Source organism: Cynocephalus volans, chromosome 2 (assembly GCF_027409185.1).
Source record: "Cynocephalus volans isolate mCynVol1 chromosome 2, mCynVol1.pri, whole genome shotgun sequence".
NCBI lineage: Eukaryota > Metazoa > Chordata > Mammalia > Dermoptera > Cynocephalidae > Cynocephalus > Cynocephalus volans.
Window position 1 is genome coordinate 225,227,908 of NC_084461.1, and position 17,988 is coordinate 225,245,895.

The 17,988-nt window shown below is 44.7% G+C and overlaps 1 protein-coding gene across 1 annotated transcript in view; it reads left to right on the plus strand.

Annotated features, from left to right (window-relative positions):
• VSTM4 (V-set and transmembrane domain containing 4) overlaps positions 1-17,105 on the plus strand; it is a 99,186-nt gene extending 82,081 nt beyond the window's left edge. Inside the window, exon 8 of the mRNA XM_063087500.1 lies at positions 16,665-17,105. Within this exon, the coding sequence (XP_062943570.1) occupies positions 16,665-16,790 (126 nt within the window). The 3' untranslated portion in view covers positions 16,791-17,105. The remainder of the gene's footprint in view (positions 1-16,664) is intronic.
• The last annotated feature ends 883 nt before the right edge of the window (positions 17,106-17,988 follow it).

Genomic DNA, 17,988 nt, shown 5'->3' on the forward strand with positions numbered 1-17,988 from the left:
CAGAGGGACCCTGTCTTAGGAACCCACCTCTTCACTGCTCTGTTGGAAACCACCAGCTGGTTAGCTCAGGGCTTCGATGCTGTGCCCTGTTTTGTGTTTGCCTGGTGTTGGAAAGAACTCCCTTCTTTGGGTCCTGATTTCACCATCGAGAATGTACTGCCAGGGCCAAAAAGAGTTTTTCTCTGATCAATAGCAGAAAAGGGCTTTGAGGCACATTAGACACTAGTGATAGAATTCTGAGAGAATTTTAATAATAACCCAAATCCCAGCAAAATTATTTCCAGAGGACACGCATTTCAGGTTTCTTGAAGGATGTTTATAATAAGCTGGAGAATTTCTCTTGTTGTCGTTAATGTGCTAGAACTGGTTTCAGTTAAATTTTACATGAAAAGGATATATTAACCTGCATAAAATATGTTCATAATCTCAATTTAAAATTAAAAAGAAGAAAAAAACCCACAACCACATGTACAATATATTGCCCCAAGTAAAAGCCTTGGGAAAAAAACAAAAACTTTGCTTGTACCACGCTAGTACCATTTTTACAGAGATAAAAATTCTATGCTCCCCTCGGTACACATGCACATCCCATAATTGTCACGGGGAGTTATGGATGTCGGCTGCAGGGAAGAATAGATGTGAGGCGTCGGAAGGGATGAGAGTGGGGGAAGCAGAAGTCGTTTGGTTTCACGGGCTTCCTCCAGCCCGGAGAGAGCAAGCGGCTGGGCTTCTGCAAGCCAGATGTGATCAGATCAGAGCTCCCCCAAAGTGGAGGTGAGAGTGTCCTGTACTAGGGAGTCTGTGAACCCTGACACAGGGCACCGAGGCCTCTCCGCTGCCAGGCAGCATCCACAAACAGCTCTCTGCTGGGCTGCCGCGCAGCGGCATCAGAGGCCAACAGAGGCTGGCTGAGGCTCTGATTTTGTTGCAGATGGGCTAAGTGAAGCAGTTACTTTCAAGGAGTCTTTTAAGTCTGGGTAGCACATTAAGTACTCACTAGGACCCCCTTTTGGAGACAATGGGAATCCTTCTGCAGATGAAGTCTGCCTCACACTGTTCTAGAAGGCTAACGTGGCTTTGTGCTTTGAGAAGGAAGGTGACTTTGGAGTTCACCTCAGGACTGTATGCTTCTCCTGTTTGCTGCATCATTGATTCATTCATGTGGCTTTTCCAGTCTTCCACTTATATATTCCCCAGCAATTATGGAGCAGTGACAGGCAGTGTGCAAGCTTATAGGAAGGAAGGAGCATGAGCCTCGAAGCACCTGACAAAGGTGAACAGGTGGCAGAGAGATGAGCTGGGCCAGAGGATGGCCTAGGCAGGAGGCAGACCTGGATGACCTGCTGGTGCGGCCCCATGTGTGACCTCTCCTGGTTGTACAGCTCACTCTGCTCCCAGGGGTCCTGGTGGGGCTCCACTCTGGGGCAGGCCTGTCTTTGTGTGTCTGCAAGGAATGTCCCTCCCTGTAGGGCAATAGCTTGCTTTCCATCTCAGTTTGGTTGATTTGCTACTGTTATTGGGCACTTCATTTCTGGGATCATTGCACTGCTGGGAAACTTCTTTTTTTTTTACTTTTTCTCTCTTTTATTTTTGTAATTTCATGAAACAATATCATTTCTGCTCACATTTGATTTTTTTTAAGTCGATTTCATTTACAACCTCAGTTTTGAGCACAGAGTACTTCAGAGTTATCAAAAGACTTTTCCAATCTCGTATGGAGAATACTAGAAATGAAGTGCCATTTTGGAAAGAAAGAAAAAAAAAATTCATCAACATGTCCGTAACATCAAGCTAGGCATTCAAAATATCAAGAAGAAAATCTCTATGTTAAATTCTGTGTTCACAGCAAACTGATGGTGCATTAAGGGGATTTACCCCTTAGCCAGGTTCAATTCTAATTTTTATAACTTCCTAAAGATAAATTTATATACTTCCAATGAGCAGGTGTGATGACCAGAAGGCAATAAGACCTACAGACTTATTGAATTTATGGTGAAAGTGTGCACAGAAAGATGAAGAGTAGAAATTATTAATTCAGTCATATGTGCCCATTGCCCACATTGCATACAATGTGAATTTAACATCTGAGAAGTCATGCCCACTACTGTTGTAAATTTGGTCTTAATGCTTGATTTGTGCCCTATACCTTGTGTCTATGACCTAACACCACTGTGATAGTGATGATGGTGATGATAGTGATGGTGATGATGGTGATGGTGGTGATAATGATGGTGGTGATGGTGGTGGTGGTGGTGATGGTGATGGTGGTGGTGGTGATGGTGGTGATGGTGATGGTGATGGTGGTGGTGATGATGATGGTGATGGCGATGATGGTGATGGTGGTGATGGTGATGATGGTGGTGGTGGTGATGGTGATGGTGATGATGGTGATGGTGGTGGTGATGGTGATGATGGTGATGGTGATGGTGATGGTGATGATGGTGATGGTGATGATGGTGATGATGATGATGATGATGATGGTGATGATGGTGATGGTGATGATGGTGATGGTGGTGGTGGTGGTGATGGTGATGGTGATGATGCTGATGATGCTGATGGTGATGATGCTGATGGTGATGATGGTGATGGTGATGATGGTGGTGGTGATGAAGATGATGATGATGAAGATGGTGACAATGATGGCACACACACTTTGATGGCATGTCCACATTCAGGCACAGTCCCAATGCTTACAGTAGAAGCACACTTTTAACTAGGACAATCCTCATTGTCTTCATCTCACAGATGAGGCAAGAGCGGCACAGGAAGGTAAATACCAGCACAGGTCCCTCCACAAGGATGTGGCAGAGCTGGTCCAATCAGGCACTTGGCTCATATCCCTGTTCTTCCTATTGTGCTCTGGGCTCTGGTGCCTCTTGTCAGAAGTACTCAGTAAAGTTCACGTCTACCAGTTCTCAGGGTGTTTTCTGTCCTGACCTCACTGGACAGGTAAAAACATGATGCAAGTTGCAAAGGTGATTCTAACTGGGGTACAGGAGTGGGCTGGCAATTCAGAATCTCCATTTGTCAAAATAAAAAGTGAAATTCCTTCCTTAGGCTCTCATTTCTCCGAGGTGGTCTCTGTTGGGCTTATATTTGTCTAATTTTTTTTTTAATGCAAATACCAATGTATATCCATATCTATGTATGAATTTCCAAAGTATATATACCGTCGACCCACAGTCAGTAGGTCATGGCTACAGAGTTTAACAAATTCATTTCTGTGTGCCAAGTTCCCTAAAAATGGGAATGCTTCTTGACACGGTGCACACACATTGAACTGTTTCCTCATTAACAACTCGTCAGGCTCATCTTTCCACGTAAGCGCACATGTCACCATTTCTCCAGTCAGTCTCCAGCTCATGGCCATTTAGGCTGTTCTAATTTTTCACTCTTAGGGTGGATACTGTAGTTATGTGCTTTTACATATAACTTTACTTAATGTATTTTTGTAGGGGAGATTTTTAGAAGTGGGATTATTAGGTGAAAGTACATCCTCATTTTCAATTTTGGTAGATTCTGCCTAATTATCTTCCAAAAGTGTTTTCTCATTTATTCTCCCACCAACAGAGGATCAAGGTGACATTTCCTCACACCTTCCCCAATGTAGGATATTATCTACATTATCATCTGTACGTCTGTCCGCTCTATTGATTGATCATCTATCTGTTTGTTAAACTAGTAACTTGAAAGCCATGGGCAGATTTTACATGACTTCACAACCCAGATGTCCTACTTTTGGTAGAGTATTGTCACGGAAGCCCTAGAGAAGCTGAAGGAGGGAAAGAGTTCCGTGGTTCCACGGGGGATAGTGTCCCCTTCTTAACATTTCTGAAACCAGGCCAGGGATATCTATGGGAGGGTTTTAAATGACAGTATCAGACTGGCTTCCTTTTATTTTGTCTTATTCACATATTTCATTTAAAATGGGTACTGAGAATCTAGTACGTGCCAGATATGACCTGAGTCAGTATCTCTCTAGTAGCTGAGGGTGCAGCCAGCAGCATCGTGAGCCCACTCCTGTGCACCAGAGAGAGCAAATCCCATTGGCAGCTTGAGATCAGACACGGTGGGAGTATTTACCCATACCGATCAGAAACCACCACAAAGCAGAGCTCTTACCTGGGGAGCCTAGTGCTCAACATTTGCCACAGGCCACTGGATGCAGCAGTGAATCAGTTTGACAAAGCCGCTGATTCTGTGTCTCAGTGGTGTGGCTGGAAGCTGGGCTGTGGCTCTGGCTCACCATTCTTTGCCCTCATGTCTGCATGTGAAGTGAGGGTGAGGGTAAGCGTACCCCTGCAGAGGCTTGTTGTTGCACTGAGTACATACTGCGGGCTGCTGTCACATTGTAATTGGGGAAGTCAAGATCACCTAACGGTGATGCCTTGTAATGCTCTGAGAGCATTAAGTAGAGCGTTTGATGGGAGGACACCGCAGTGGCGCAGGGGCTGGTAAAGCGAGGGAATGAGGCACACTGTGGGGGTTGCGGGAAGAGCATTCCAGGCAGAGAGCACAGCCTGGGCAAAGGCCCTGAGGTGGGTCCTGGACAAGGAGGGCTATCCAGATGAGTCCAAGAAATACACAGAGAGCAGTGCGGCTGGAACCCTAGTCAGCAAGGGGAATGCATGGAGTGAGCCGAGCTCAGAGGGGGATCAGAATCATTCATCCTGGGATCCTGAGAAGGACTCTGGATTTTATTCTATGTGTCATGAGAAACCACTGGAGAATTTTGTGCAGAGCAGAGAGTGGCATGGTTTGACTTATTTAGAGTGATTATCTTTCCTACTATTAAAAAACCCCAACAATTTATTTGGCACTGATGTAAGCCCAGTGGTGTCTATCAGCATCTAGCACATGATATTTTCCAAAAAGTCTGAATGTCTTTTTTTCTCTGCCTCTAAATATTTCAAAGGAACCAGTTGTTAAAACAACACTTGTTTGTAATTTGTAATAAAAAAATAGTAATAGTAATAATAATAATCAAACACTTGTATTGCATTTACTATGTGCCTACCAGGTACTTCTCTAGATACATTACAGGTATTAATGCATTTAGTCCTCAAAATAACCTTGTAGGATAGGTACTATTATGAGTCCCGCTTTGCAGATGAGGAAATGGTGGCACAGAGAGGTTAAGTAACTTGCACAGGGTCAAACAGCTAGTAAATGGCAGTTTTTCTGTCTTTGAAAGTATGTGCTCTGAAGCACACTAGACGGACCCTTGCACAATCCAATGACTCTAGGAGAGTGTTAAAGATTTCATTTGGTTAGAAGATTCAGAGTGTTCAAGATTGCAGATTTTCAGAGTGCACCCCTATATGTTGTAGCAGATAATCAAACACTCTGTTTTTCTAAGCAAAAACATCCTCTGAGTAATACTGCCAGTAAAAGTACTTTGGAAAAGCAGCTGGGAAAACGTGCATCTGTGGTCCATGGGGAAGAGAAAATGAGCGACTGTATTAGATCATGGAGCAGTCGCATGTATCAGGACCCTCCCCAAGAGCATTATCTATAATCACATTTCAGCTTCCAAAACATTCGTTGGTGAAATCTAGAGGCATCCATCTGTCTGATGACTCATAGAGTACTCAGCCTCAGGCCTTTCTGTGCTCGGCTTTCTCAGGTTCTGAAGGTGGTCACCTCTGTCTGTCCTCCGAGCAGTTAGCCCAGGGCATGTGACATTCCTTTCATGTCACATTCATTCTGAGAATGCACTTTGCTAAACTTCCTTTGAACTCTCTGGACTCAAGAGCATGGCATGAATTTGCTCTGCTCATGATTTCCGAGTGAGTTCATCCAACCCAAGGTGGCAACAAACCCGGAGAGGACTTTGAAATCTTCATCTCCGTCCAAGACTTTTCTTCTCTTCTGAGTTCCAGATCCTTCCTAATCCTCTTGTTGTCCCAGAGCACACCAGATGATCAGCCATTCGTCACTGGGTAGCCATGCAGAGGCCAGGGGAATCTGGGCAGATACGAAACTGAGGCTTGTAGTTGGCTGAAGCAACAAAGCAGGTGAGGTGTCCTGTGCCTCAGAGAGAGCCTAGGTCCATGTGTCTGTAGACCCTGGCTCAGATTGTCAAGTCGCACCTAAGGCAGCAGCACAGTTGCATACCAAATTTGGGAGTGCACCTAATTCCGGCTCTCACCTCTGATTTATGCCCATAGAGCCAGAGGTCCCAGTGGACTAATGGCCTCTGCTCCAAGGAGGTGGCAAGAGTAGACCTGGAGTTTGGCTCCACCAGTTACCTCAAAAAATTCCCGTGGACTCTTGACTTCCACTCCACCTGCCACTAGCCTCATATTTCCACCTGTTCGGCAATGCCCCCAACACAGCCTAGCCAAAGCAGAGGCTGCATGCTCATGCATGGCCTCCATACACGTGCCCTTGTTGTGGAGGCTGGGAGTCTTGGAGGTGAGGCGGTGGGGACAGGTGCAGGGCCACCAGAGGCATTCCAATGGGATTCTTTGCTTCTCCTCTGTCACCCTCTCCAATCAGTGACAGCTCCATGTGTCTGCCTTTGAAAAGTCTTGGTTCTGTGGCCTCAAGTCCTCTGTCCCTCCATGCCAAGCCAGGCCCCCTGGTCTCTGATAGGAATGGGGCCATCTCCCTTCTCCCCCCTTCCCCTCCAGTTGGAACTCACTCTGCCTACTGAGTGGTGTCGGCCTGTCCCAAAACCTCACATGACCTGTGCCAATGTTACTTCACTGTTCTGCTGGAATCTCAGGCCTGCCTTGGGGGGTGGGGTTGCTGTCCCTGCTGTGCTCACCTGGATGTGAAGCATTCACATCAGAGCATGGTCGCTGCCTCTGACCATGCACCTGTAAATGCTGGGTGCTGCCCACGAGCACAGGAGTGTGGGTTCCAGGCAGGCCTGGTGGGCTCCAAATCCAGACTCCACCAGTCAGGCAACCTGTGACCTTTTGCAGGTTATGTGCCTGTTCAAGCCTTTTTGCTCCTTTAAAAGTGGGTACCGTCACTGCCCCTCACAGGGCTGGTGGGAGGATCACACGAGGTGGTGAACATTAGCTGGCACTGTCTGCCTGTGGTCTCAGCAGGCCCGCATCTCCAGCTGTCTCCCAAACCACTTCCAGATTATGACCTCTGCCCCTTCATTTGGTATCTGTCTTGGAAAGGTATTTCTTTTGTTGTGATTATTTTTATTTAACATGCACATCAGAGAACTCTACTTTCTCTTTTTATAATACATTTAAGTATAAATAAGCATGCCAGTCGGCAGACCCGTGGAACTCAAAATTAAGTCAAGTTCATATCCATGGCATGTTGATTCTAATGATGGATGGGGACCACGACGTACTTTTCTGTCTGAGTTTGGACCCTCTGTGGAATAGAGTGCTGAGTGCGCAGCCTTTGCCTCCTTGGTGGCAGGGTCATGTGTGCAGTGACTGTTGTCAGGGGAGAGTTTGTTCCACCAGTTACTCCTCTGTTGAATAAAAAATGAGCACTTATCTTAAAGGGAGAAGAGGAAGTCTGCTTCTGATAATCTGTAATTCTCTCTCGGGTAAATGGATTCCTGATAGATAATGCAGCTCTGTAGAACTGCAGTCACATTTTTTCACTCTAAGGTGGAGTTAGTATAAACGTCCCATGTTCTGGTTACTGATCTGTCACTGTGACAATGGTATCACCTGATTGAACTTTGGACATTAGAGAACTTGCAGTGGCCACAATCGCATCTTTCTTTTATTTCTGCAACTTAACTTGCACCTCCAGCTGCGGTCTCTGTGTATAAGTGCTGCTTTGCAGGAGTCTGCCTAAGAGAAGGTTAAATCTCTCTCTCTCCTGCCAGGAATGTTAACTCTCAGCTTGAATCGTGGAAACACACCCACGAAGTGAAATACTTGGAGACTACCCACTGGGAGCTCGAAGCGTGGTGTGTTCCAGAGAGATGCACAATGGCTGAATTCCTTAGGGTCGGCTTTCCTAGGGTTAGCCAAATCAAGTAATTCCTTCCTTGTGAACATGCTTTCTGTAATCATCACCCTAAAACTGGTGAAAGAAGGGCTTAAATCAGGGTGGGGGTCCAGCCTGAGGCTGTCCTCTGCTGCACAGCACCTTGCCACTGGCCGAGCAGGATGGCAGACACTAGGCGTGCCATTTCAAGCCCCGAAACCCGCACACTCACTGTGCTACACCTAGAGTCCTGAAGGTTTCCTCACCACATTTAAATATTAGTCTTGTTGGTAATCCTTTTCTAATTCTTCTGAGGGGGAGTTGTGTTATGTGAGAATTTAATCTGGCTCAGGAGCCACCAATGAACACTCGTGTTTAAGTCTAGGATTGGTGGATTCCTTAAGGACAGAAGAGGTAATTACTGTGTCACTAACACCTACTAGAATGGCCCAAAGAAAAAATAAATGCTGACAAGGACGCAGAGCTATTGAAACACTTGTACTATCAAGGTGGCGGGGGTGGGGGTGGGGTAGAAAATGGTGCATTCTGGACAGTTTCTTGTAAAGTTAAACATACGTTTGCCATATGACCCAGCAAACTTACTCCTGGGTGTTTACTCTAGAGGAATAAAAACATCACGTGAAAATCCACACATGAATGTCTATAGCAACTCTACTCATAACCACCAAACGACCACCAGTTGTTCAGCAAGCAAATGGATATGCTCACCGTGGTGGGAATACTCCTCAGTAATAAAAAGGAACAAACTATCCATCCACCCCACGACTTGGATAAATCTTGAGGGAATGATGCTGAGTGAAAAAGCCAATCTCTAAAGGTCGCACACAGTATGATTCCTTACATATGACATTTTCTAAGAGACAAAACCATAGTCACAGAAGACAAGTCCATGGTTGCCAGAGGCTAGCGTTGGAGGGGAGATGTGACTACAGAGGGGTCGATAAGAGAGGGCGATGGGCTGCTCTGTGTCCTGATTGTGGTGGTGGTTTCAGAAATCTGTACGTGTGTTACAATTCACAGACCTGTGTACCTAAAAAGCCCATTTTACCCCATGTCATTTAAAAAAATAAAATAATTAAAAAGAAAAAACTCCTTTGTGTCACTGGAAGACACAGCAGGAGGCATGAGTAGACATGTAATCCTAGGCTGAGTATGCACACGCGTGTGCGCACATGTGCGTGAATATGCCTGCGGGGGAGGGGGCTTGCACACATTTGAGAACATAGCTCAGGACCGTGCTTAGAAAGTTCTTAGACTTAATTTATGCAAATACTTTAATTTATAACAATTTGTTTATTATGAAATTCCGTCCTTCGCTGGCCAGTGAGCAGTTCAATGATGACGACGATGATGGTGATGATGAGGATGGGGTGGGGGGAGTCCAGCAGCTCTGAATGCAATACCAGAGGGCCTTGCAGGTCACTGGGTGGAGGACGGTTTTGTTGTGGGTGCTGTTAGTGAGGCCGCACAGAGGGCCTGGTTGCAATTTGAAGGTGTAGGGGTCCACCTTGTGTACGACGGGGAAGGGAATTCTGTGTCGAGGGCATCCGTGTAAACAGAAACCTGAACTCCCCTCACATGTGTGGGAAGTTTCAGAGGGGAGCCCGGGAGGGAAACCGGGAGGGGGTCACGTGGCCGTTTTGCGTTCATAGCATAACCCTCGATGCTCTCAGCAGCTGCAGGAAGGCCACAGTGAATAAACGCCTTCCCCAGGCTGTGCGGTCTGCAGCGTTTATTGCTAGAGAATGTGTCCGGTACTTCCAACAACCAGTCAGAAAGATCCTGGAGGCAGGTTTCAGCGGGTTCCTCTGCTGTGAAGGAGTAAATCCTCTGGTGCAGCCCCTTTCCCTATTGACAGCCATATCCTGCACCCCACCATCCCCCCCAATGGGCTGGACTCTTTCTGCATCAAGGACAGCGGGGAGCAGGCTGCTGTGACTGCTGAGAGCTCCCCAGAGATTAGGTGTGCCCACCTCCACCGTCTGGCCACCTCTGCGAGTGTGAATCCCCAAAGCCTTGGTGTATCTTGTGTAATTCACTCTATCTTCAAACAGATTGGTATTTATTTGTCTTTTAGAACAGGATATCTGGGCCTAGGCCAGGGTCACTTCCAGTACCTATGTGGCACCTCTGTGTAGGTTAACAAAAGCTACCCCTTCTTAGCAGATTACAAAAGAGCTCCCTTGTTGCTGCGGGAACACCCCTGCACCCTACATAACATCTGGATAGAGAGGAGTGTGGGGCGAACCTCAACCCTCAGTCACCTAAACTTGGAGACCCTGGGTAAACTCAGGGCCAGTCCAGTGGTTTACTGAGGCCACAGAGAGTAGGCTCCTCTGTCTTTTTTCTCCACCATTTTGAGCACGTCAGTGTTGGTTTTTATTCTTGTTGCCTTGAAATCTCAAGATCTAGTTCATTTGTTTTTCACTGGAAGAAACAAGAGAGCTTGCCCAGGAGAGTCTGAGCAGGCAGGCGCAGCATGATCGTGTCCCAGGCAAGACGCCCTTTCTGTAGGATTCTTCTGTCTTCTACCTGGCCCACCCTGGACCTCAGCCTCTTCCTGAGGTGCAGCCATGTCTGCAAGTGGTTTTGCTTCTTCCGATGTCCTCATGAGGAGTGGCAGCAGAAGAAAGCAGGTCAGGGAGAGCCGCGGAGTGGCCAGTGGCACAGGGATCGGGGTGAAATGGCCTGGCTTAACACAATGGACTGCTCCTTCCTCAGAGGCTCTGTGTGCTCAGCTGTGGAGAAAGGAAAAACCGTGGGCTCTGTCTCTGCCCTGCCTGCAGTTCAGGGGGCAGGACCGTCCTGCAGAGGGCCTGGGTGTGGTCCACTGGACGCCTGGCTCATTACTCAGTGGGAGGCAGCCACACCAAGCCTCTGTCGCTGTTCACTGGCTGCTCTCTCACCTAGCAGTGCAGCTAGATCTGTAGCAGATTTGGGTCAAGGCCACGGCACGGAGGGCAGAGGATCCCAGCACCTCTCTACTCCAGGCTGCTCCTCACTACATTGGGGTGAATGCACAGACCCTAGTCTTCCTCTCCCCTGGGAGTGGGTGGCTCTCCTGTGGCTTGACATGAAGTGCGTTAGTCTCTTGTATCTACCCACCCCTAGTCAGGTAGCTCATCTCCTCTCCCCAAAGAAGGCTATTTCCTCTTCTCCCCTTCTCTCTGCCCCACCTTGACTGACGTATCAGTGTGCCCTGGCTGCCACAGCAAATGGCCGCAGACGGAAGGCTTCGCAGCAGAATGTGCTATCTCACAGCTCTGGAGGCTGCAAGTGTGAGATCCAGGTGTCGGCAGGGAGATGTCTCCTGGGCCTCCCTCCTTTCTCTGCAGACGGCCGTCTTCTCCCCGTGTCTTCACGTGGTCTTGCCTCTGGTGTGTCTGTGTCCTACTGTCCTCTTTGTACAAAGATATCAGTCATGTTAGAGGAGGCCCCACCCTAATGACCTCGTTTTAACTTTCTTTCTTCTTTAAACACACCATCTTCAGACAGACTCACATTCTGGGGTGCTGGGGTTACAGCTTCCACATTGGAATTTGGGGGGGCACAATTCAGCTCATAACAACCAATTTTCTGCAATCTGTTCCTTATTTGTCAAAAGATATCCAGGGCTACTTAGTTCACTTTGTTCTTGTCAACTCATGAAGAATTCAGATCATGCGCCAGCAGACGATATTTTAGCCGACTCTCTGGAAAGGAGGCAATGACACCGACCCGCTGATTTATTCAGCACAGACACGTTTAGCGTCTTCTATGGGGCAGGTGCTGTGCCAAAACATTCACACGCATCTCATTTAAATCCTCACAATTGTCCAACAGGGTGTGTATCATTTTCCCGGAATGCCAGTGATGCGACTGGCCAAGGTCACACAGCTGACATTGGATCTGAGGTCCAGACTCCTGCACCCTGCTCTGCAGGCAGCTACAGGGCGAGGGCTGCGCTCCTCCCCACCTCCCCTCCAGGAGCACTTCCACGGAGCCGAGAGCTAGGAGTCTTCTCCTTTGTCCCAACTTCCCTCTTAGGCATCACACTCGTCCCTATCCGACCCTCCACTCTCGCTCACAGAATCCCGCTCCCTGCTGAGGAGTGGGTTCTCCCTGACCGGTAGGACGTGTGTGAAAAGTGAGGTTAGAGGTACATAAACCAAAGGGTTTGGGACATAGGAGATTCCGGGCAGTTGAATACCACAAGTACCAGGCCTTTATTTGAGGAATAGAAAGGGAATCTGACGGGAGTCTCTGCAGGCTGAGCAAACGGAAAAAGGAAGGGAAACCAAACTGTCCCTGGAGAGAGGAATGACAGGGCTGCTTCTCACATATTCAGAAAGTTCTAGGGCTTTTTTTAAGGGACTCTACTAGGACTGCCCAGCCATCAGCCCACCTCTGCCCATTTTCCAGTGGATACAGCAATAGCTGCATATGATGTAAAGCTCAGGTCTGAGGCCTGGAAACCCTCCTTTGGGCAGTTTCCTTTTGCTCTCAGTGGAATATAAAGTTGTCATAAGAGTGTAAACTCATGGGCTCAACATTTTTTAAGTTTGTGCTCTGAGCACGAATGCCTCGTATGCTTCTTTACTTCCTGCACCCCCAAGGAGAGGATGGGGGCTGCAAGAGGGTTGCTTCGAGGGCCAGCAGCTGTCAGGGAGTTAGCAGAAGTGCTGCTTCCTCCTCCACCTTCAGACAGCACCTGCTGTCCCCGCTGATCCTGAATTCTGTAGACACCAGGAGTGAGTCCTTAGCTGAAATCCAGGTGTAGTTTGTACAGTCAAGATAGCAGTGAAGTTGCACTGACTGAAGTAACGTCAGCCTGCAGCAGAACCCTCACATGGCAGCCACCTGAGTTACCAGTACATCCCGCTCCTGGCTCTTGGTTAACTAGCAGTTCTACAGTCTTACCTAGTCTTACTGATCTGCCTCAATTTTTCTCTAAGCTCCTTCTCAGAGGCACCAAAGCCTTCCACTGAAACGTCAGTGCAAAGAAAGGCCACTTGGTGAAAACTGGTGAGAAATATACATTTACCCCCTTCACTGGCCATTAGGAATTTATTTCCAGTTAAACAAGGTGCAAAAGGTAATTAAGCACATGGTTGATGGGATAGCCAAGTGTTCATGCCAGAGAAACAATAGGTTCTTTAAAGATGCCAAAGACTGATATTATGCATCTTCTCTTGGAAACTATATACACTTCACAGTTCTGAGCCTCCTGGTGCTGCCTCATATCTTCAATCAAATTATTATATTCCAGAAATATGCATAAGGGAAATGATTCTACACACTTTATGGTGGGTTGTTGCTTGTAGCAGTAATTGAAGTACCTTATGAAAGTACTAATTTTATTTGTTTTTATTGCTTTTCTAGATGCAATTATTTATTTAGTGTGCTTCAGCTTTATTAAATTATGTTTACTATAGGAATATCATAAAAATGTATGAAAACAACACATCAGCCAAGCCAGCCTGGTGACCTGTATTGAGAAAGCTAGTGTTATTTTTCATATCCAAACGTAATGGAATAACTTAAGAATAAATAGGTAATCTACACTAGAAAACAATGCAATTTCAAGGTAATGTAATAAAACACCTGGACAATATGATTTCATAAATCTTGGTTCTAAAATTTACATGAGTTGGGCTTTGCGTGCTTATTTGAGGACACATGGCATTTCTAGATGGAATCATTATAATGTGAAATGTAATTAAACCGAAAGGCAACTATGTGAACAGGGTTTCTGTTGGCTGCTAAGGTACAGATGACTAAGAACAATGTGAAGACTTCTGGGGTCAAAAGACAAGCAGAAGGCTCTCATCCATGTGCATGTCCTTAACTTTCAAGTTGAAAAATGGCTGGACAATTGACACAGAGTCACCTCGGCCGGAAGGTGGTGGCTCTAAGGAGTTCTTTGTATACGCTCCTTGTCTCCTGCTTCCTGTCCGTGTCATTGGGCTTCATCAAAAGAAAAGAGGCTTTTTGCTTTTGGCTTTCTTTTTAAGAAACTTAAATTGAATGTAAATGGTTTATTTGTTCTGAATTTCCGAGAGATAAGCAAGATGTAGGCCCAGAATTGAAAAAAAAAAAAAGCAAAACAATGAGAAAACCAAAACCAAAACTAAAAACCAAAACACCCTAAATCTAACATCCTAGAATATAGAGAGCAGGGCTACTGCAATGAAAATGACTATGTGACCATAAATTAATGACCACCTTTTATTTTCCTAATTATGAATTGAAATTAATTAATGCATTGTTTAAATACATGTACCTACTACAAAATTCAAAAGGAACAAATGTGTACGATATAAGTCTCCTGCCAGTCTTCTGGATTATATGAATATCCCAGTTGATGACCACTTAAGTGTTTTCAGTTTTTTGCTCGTACCAAGAAACACTCCCACCAACAATGTACAAGAGGTTGTTTGTTTTGTCAACATTTTTTTCCTTTTATGTTTGGCAACTTGAAAAGAAAAAAAAAATGATGTCTAAGTATGATTTTAAAATAGCAGTCCTGGGAATGGCTGGTTAGCTCAGTTGGTTAGAGCACAGCCTGATAACACAGAGGTCATGTGTTCGGATCCCCAAACCGGCCAGCCGCCAAAAATAAATAAATAAATAAAATAGTAGTCCTCTTACTGAGAGAGAGGCTGTCTCATTCCATCTGTGAAAGAGCCACCTGTGATTCCTTCCCTGTGGACAGTCTGCTTCTGTCTGTTGCTCTTTGCTTAATTTTCTAACGGATTGTTTGGTCACTGTATTTGTTGAATTGCAAGTCCCTTTAATATGAGCTGCAAATATTTTCCACACTCTCTCAATTGTCCTTTGACTTTATTTAGAAAATATTTTGCCATACGTAGCATGAACATGTACACATCTTTTTCCATTGCTTCTGGACTTGGTGTCATACTTTAAAATACTCTGAGATTATTTTTTTAAAACTCTCCACATGTTCTTCCAGTACTTTTAAGGGTTTGTTTTCTGCATTAAAATTTTTAATTCATCTGGAATTTATCTGGGTGCATAGAATGATATATGGATATGATTTTTTTCCCCCTCAAATGGCTGTTTAAGTATCGCAACAGCATTTATTGAAAAATAATATTTAGGTTAATTTCTGGACTTTTTCACCAGTCCCATTAATATACATATCTGCATATGCCAGTACCACATTATTTAAATTATTTAGCTTTATATTTTTAAGACAGGTAGAGTTGAATGACCAATTATTCTTTATTTTAATAATGTTTCTTAACCATGCTAAGAAAATATACATCTATGACTACTTCATTTAAAAACTATTTTTAACAAAACTGTATTTTTAATCTTATGAAATGTCTTTCCAGCATCTATAGAGCTAATTATATGGTTTTTCTCTTTTGATCTATTACTATTATAAATTATATTAATAGTTTTTAAAATATCAAACCATCTTTGCATTCCTGGAATAAAAGCCACTTTAGTAGGATTCTCTTTTAACATACTTCTTCATTCTTTCTGAGTAAATTTGACTTCAAATGTATATTTGTAAATGATATTGTTCTAAAATATGTCAAGATTTTCTCCCTTTTTTATGCTCTTTTTTAATTGCATTGAAATGATCTGTTCCTTAAAGAGATTTCTTTTAGAAATTCTCCTGTAAAACTGCTCATCTGGTGCTTTTGAGAAAGAACACTTTGACCTACCTACTTTCCTTCCTATTTCTTTATTTGATGGTAATTAGTACATTCAGATTTCCTGGAGTTAATGTTTATAATTTATATTTTTTCTGGAACATTACCCATTACCCACTTTATCCTGTATGAGTATTTCAAAATGTTTTCAATAAGTTGAGCAAATTAGTCTTCTTAAATTTTTAAAAATTTCCTTTATTAACATTATATCCCCTTTCTCATTTCCTGTTTCATTCATTTATGCTTTTCCATTATCTTGATTAATTTATTTTCCAATTTTATGTTTTATTGTTGTTTTCCAAGCACCAGCTTTTAGACACCCTGCTGCTTTCTGTGTTCTGATTCATGCAGTCTCACTTTATTTTTATGGGTTTCATCCTTCTGCTTTTCTTTATTTTGTTCTTTTTCTAACTTTTTGAGTTGGATGTTTGATCCATTTAATTCATATGGTTTGATATAAGTATATAAGGCTATGTTTTTTCTCTGAGCACTGCTTCAACCATTTTTTTTTAGGATCTGAGAAGCAATATTTTCTTTATCATTATTTTCAAGATACACTGAAATTTTATTTTTATACAGGTTATATCATCCACAAAAATTTCTAGGTGATAGAATTCTAGTTTTGTCATTAATTTCTAAGGTTTTTTGTTTCTGTCTCCACCTTTATGTTTTCCTTTTGATTAGAGACTGTTAGTTACATTATTTTTACTTTTCAAAATAAAAGTTTTCTTTGTGGCCTAATGTTTAATCATTTTTTTGTGAGTGTTCATGTCCACTTGAAAATATATCATAATATCTCTTTGCAGGGCATCGTGCTATATATAAGATGAAGTCTACCTTATTAATTATGTTGTTGGGTTTATATAACCCAATATATAAACTAATCATAATTATGTTACTGGGTTTATATAACCCAATATATAAACAATATCTAAAATTTTTGTCCACGCATCCCCCTTTTAATCCCGCAAGTGCTATGAAAACCCACACTTGGTGAATGAATGTGTGGTGTGGAGCTCCCCATGGTCAGCTAGCATTGTGCTGTCTGTTTTTCTCTTATAGCCAAAGATTGCAGAAGAGACTCTGACCTACGCTGAGCTGGAGCTGATCAAGCCCCACCAGGTGGCCAAAGGCGTCCCCACCAGCACCGTCTACGCCCAGATCCTCTTTGAGGAGAACAAGCTGTAACACGTGTCCTCTTCTGTGGTTCTATTTAATACCTGCCACTCAGTTATTTATGAAACCTTGGAAACAAAGTCCCTATTTTTGTATTTTCACTCGTGCCTTTGGTGTGGTGGGAAGGCCCTATCCAACTGCATTCCAGGTGCCTTTGAAGAGGTACGAGGCTGTTCTCCCCAAAAGAAAAGGGACCATAGCCCTTGGACAAATCTCCCAGGACAAGGTGTTCCTGGGGCTGAGCCCTGGGGCGTGAGGACTCTGAATGTGAGAGCACCCGAGGAGATTTTCTGCTGAGCCAGTCCCCTTCACATTTTCCTCTTTTTTCCCCTGGGTTTTAATTTTTTTAAATCTTTTTTAAATCTTGCTTTTAATCTCCTACCCTTCCGGTATCTGTGATATCAAGCTCATAGTATATAGCCAGAGGAAATGCCATTATAGGCCAAAGTGTAAGATGGTACATGTGCAGTAATTGGTTTTCACAGGATCAGACAACATCACTGGGGCACTGAAGGTGCAATGGACTGTGGGTCATAAGCAGCCACTCGATGGCATCTCATGTTTTAAATAGATGCTCTGACCCTGATGATTTAAGGGCGGGGGAACAGATTGTGGGGAAGACTCAGGTCAGCCTCTGGGTACCCCAAGCCCTCTCCCCACCCACGATGCCCAAGGCTGCAGGACAGGTAGAACATCCTTCGGCGGGTGGACCTATGATGGTAGAGAAACAGCCTCCGAGAAGTTCTTACTCACCTTTTCCAAAGGAGCAGGGGGGTTTGCCATCAAGTGACACATGAGAGCAAGAGGGTCTCTTCCGAGTGTGCAGAGCTCGGTCAGCTCTGATGGAATGCCCGTGCATGTGAGAGCAAAGCCCTTTGCCAGGTCCACTGGGAGTAGGAAAGTGGGGAGCACAAGCCACACTGGAAAACATGTCTGAAGACCCCACTCCTGCCAACTGCTTGCCCGTGTCAGCCCTGTGCATGAATCCTCATGGGTCTGGGTGGGGGTCGGGGGTGCGTGGGTGTACATAGGTACGGCAGCTGCTCTGCAGATCTGCACAATATGCAGGAATCTCGGACTCCCTGAAGGTGTGTCCATTCTGGAAGAGTCATCAGGTCTACTGTGTTGTGAAGGACATTTCCTGATGTGCAACTGTACTCTGGGAGGCTGTTTACTGCACACTATAGAAACTGTTTGTCTGTGTAATGGA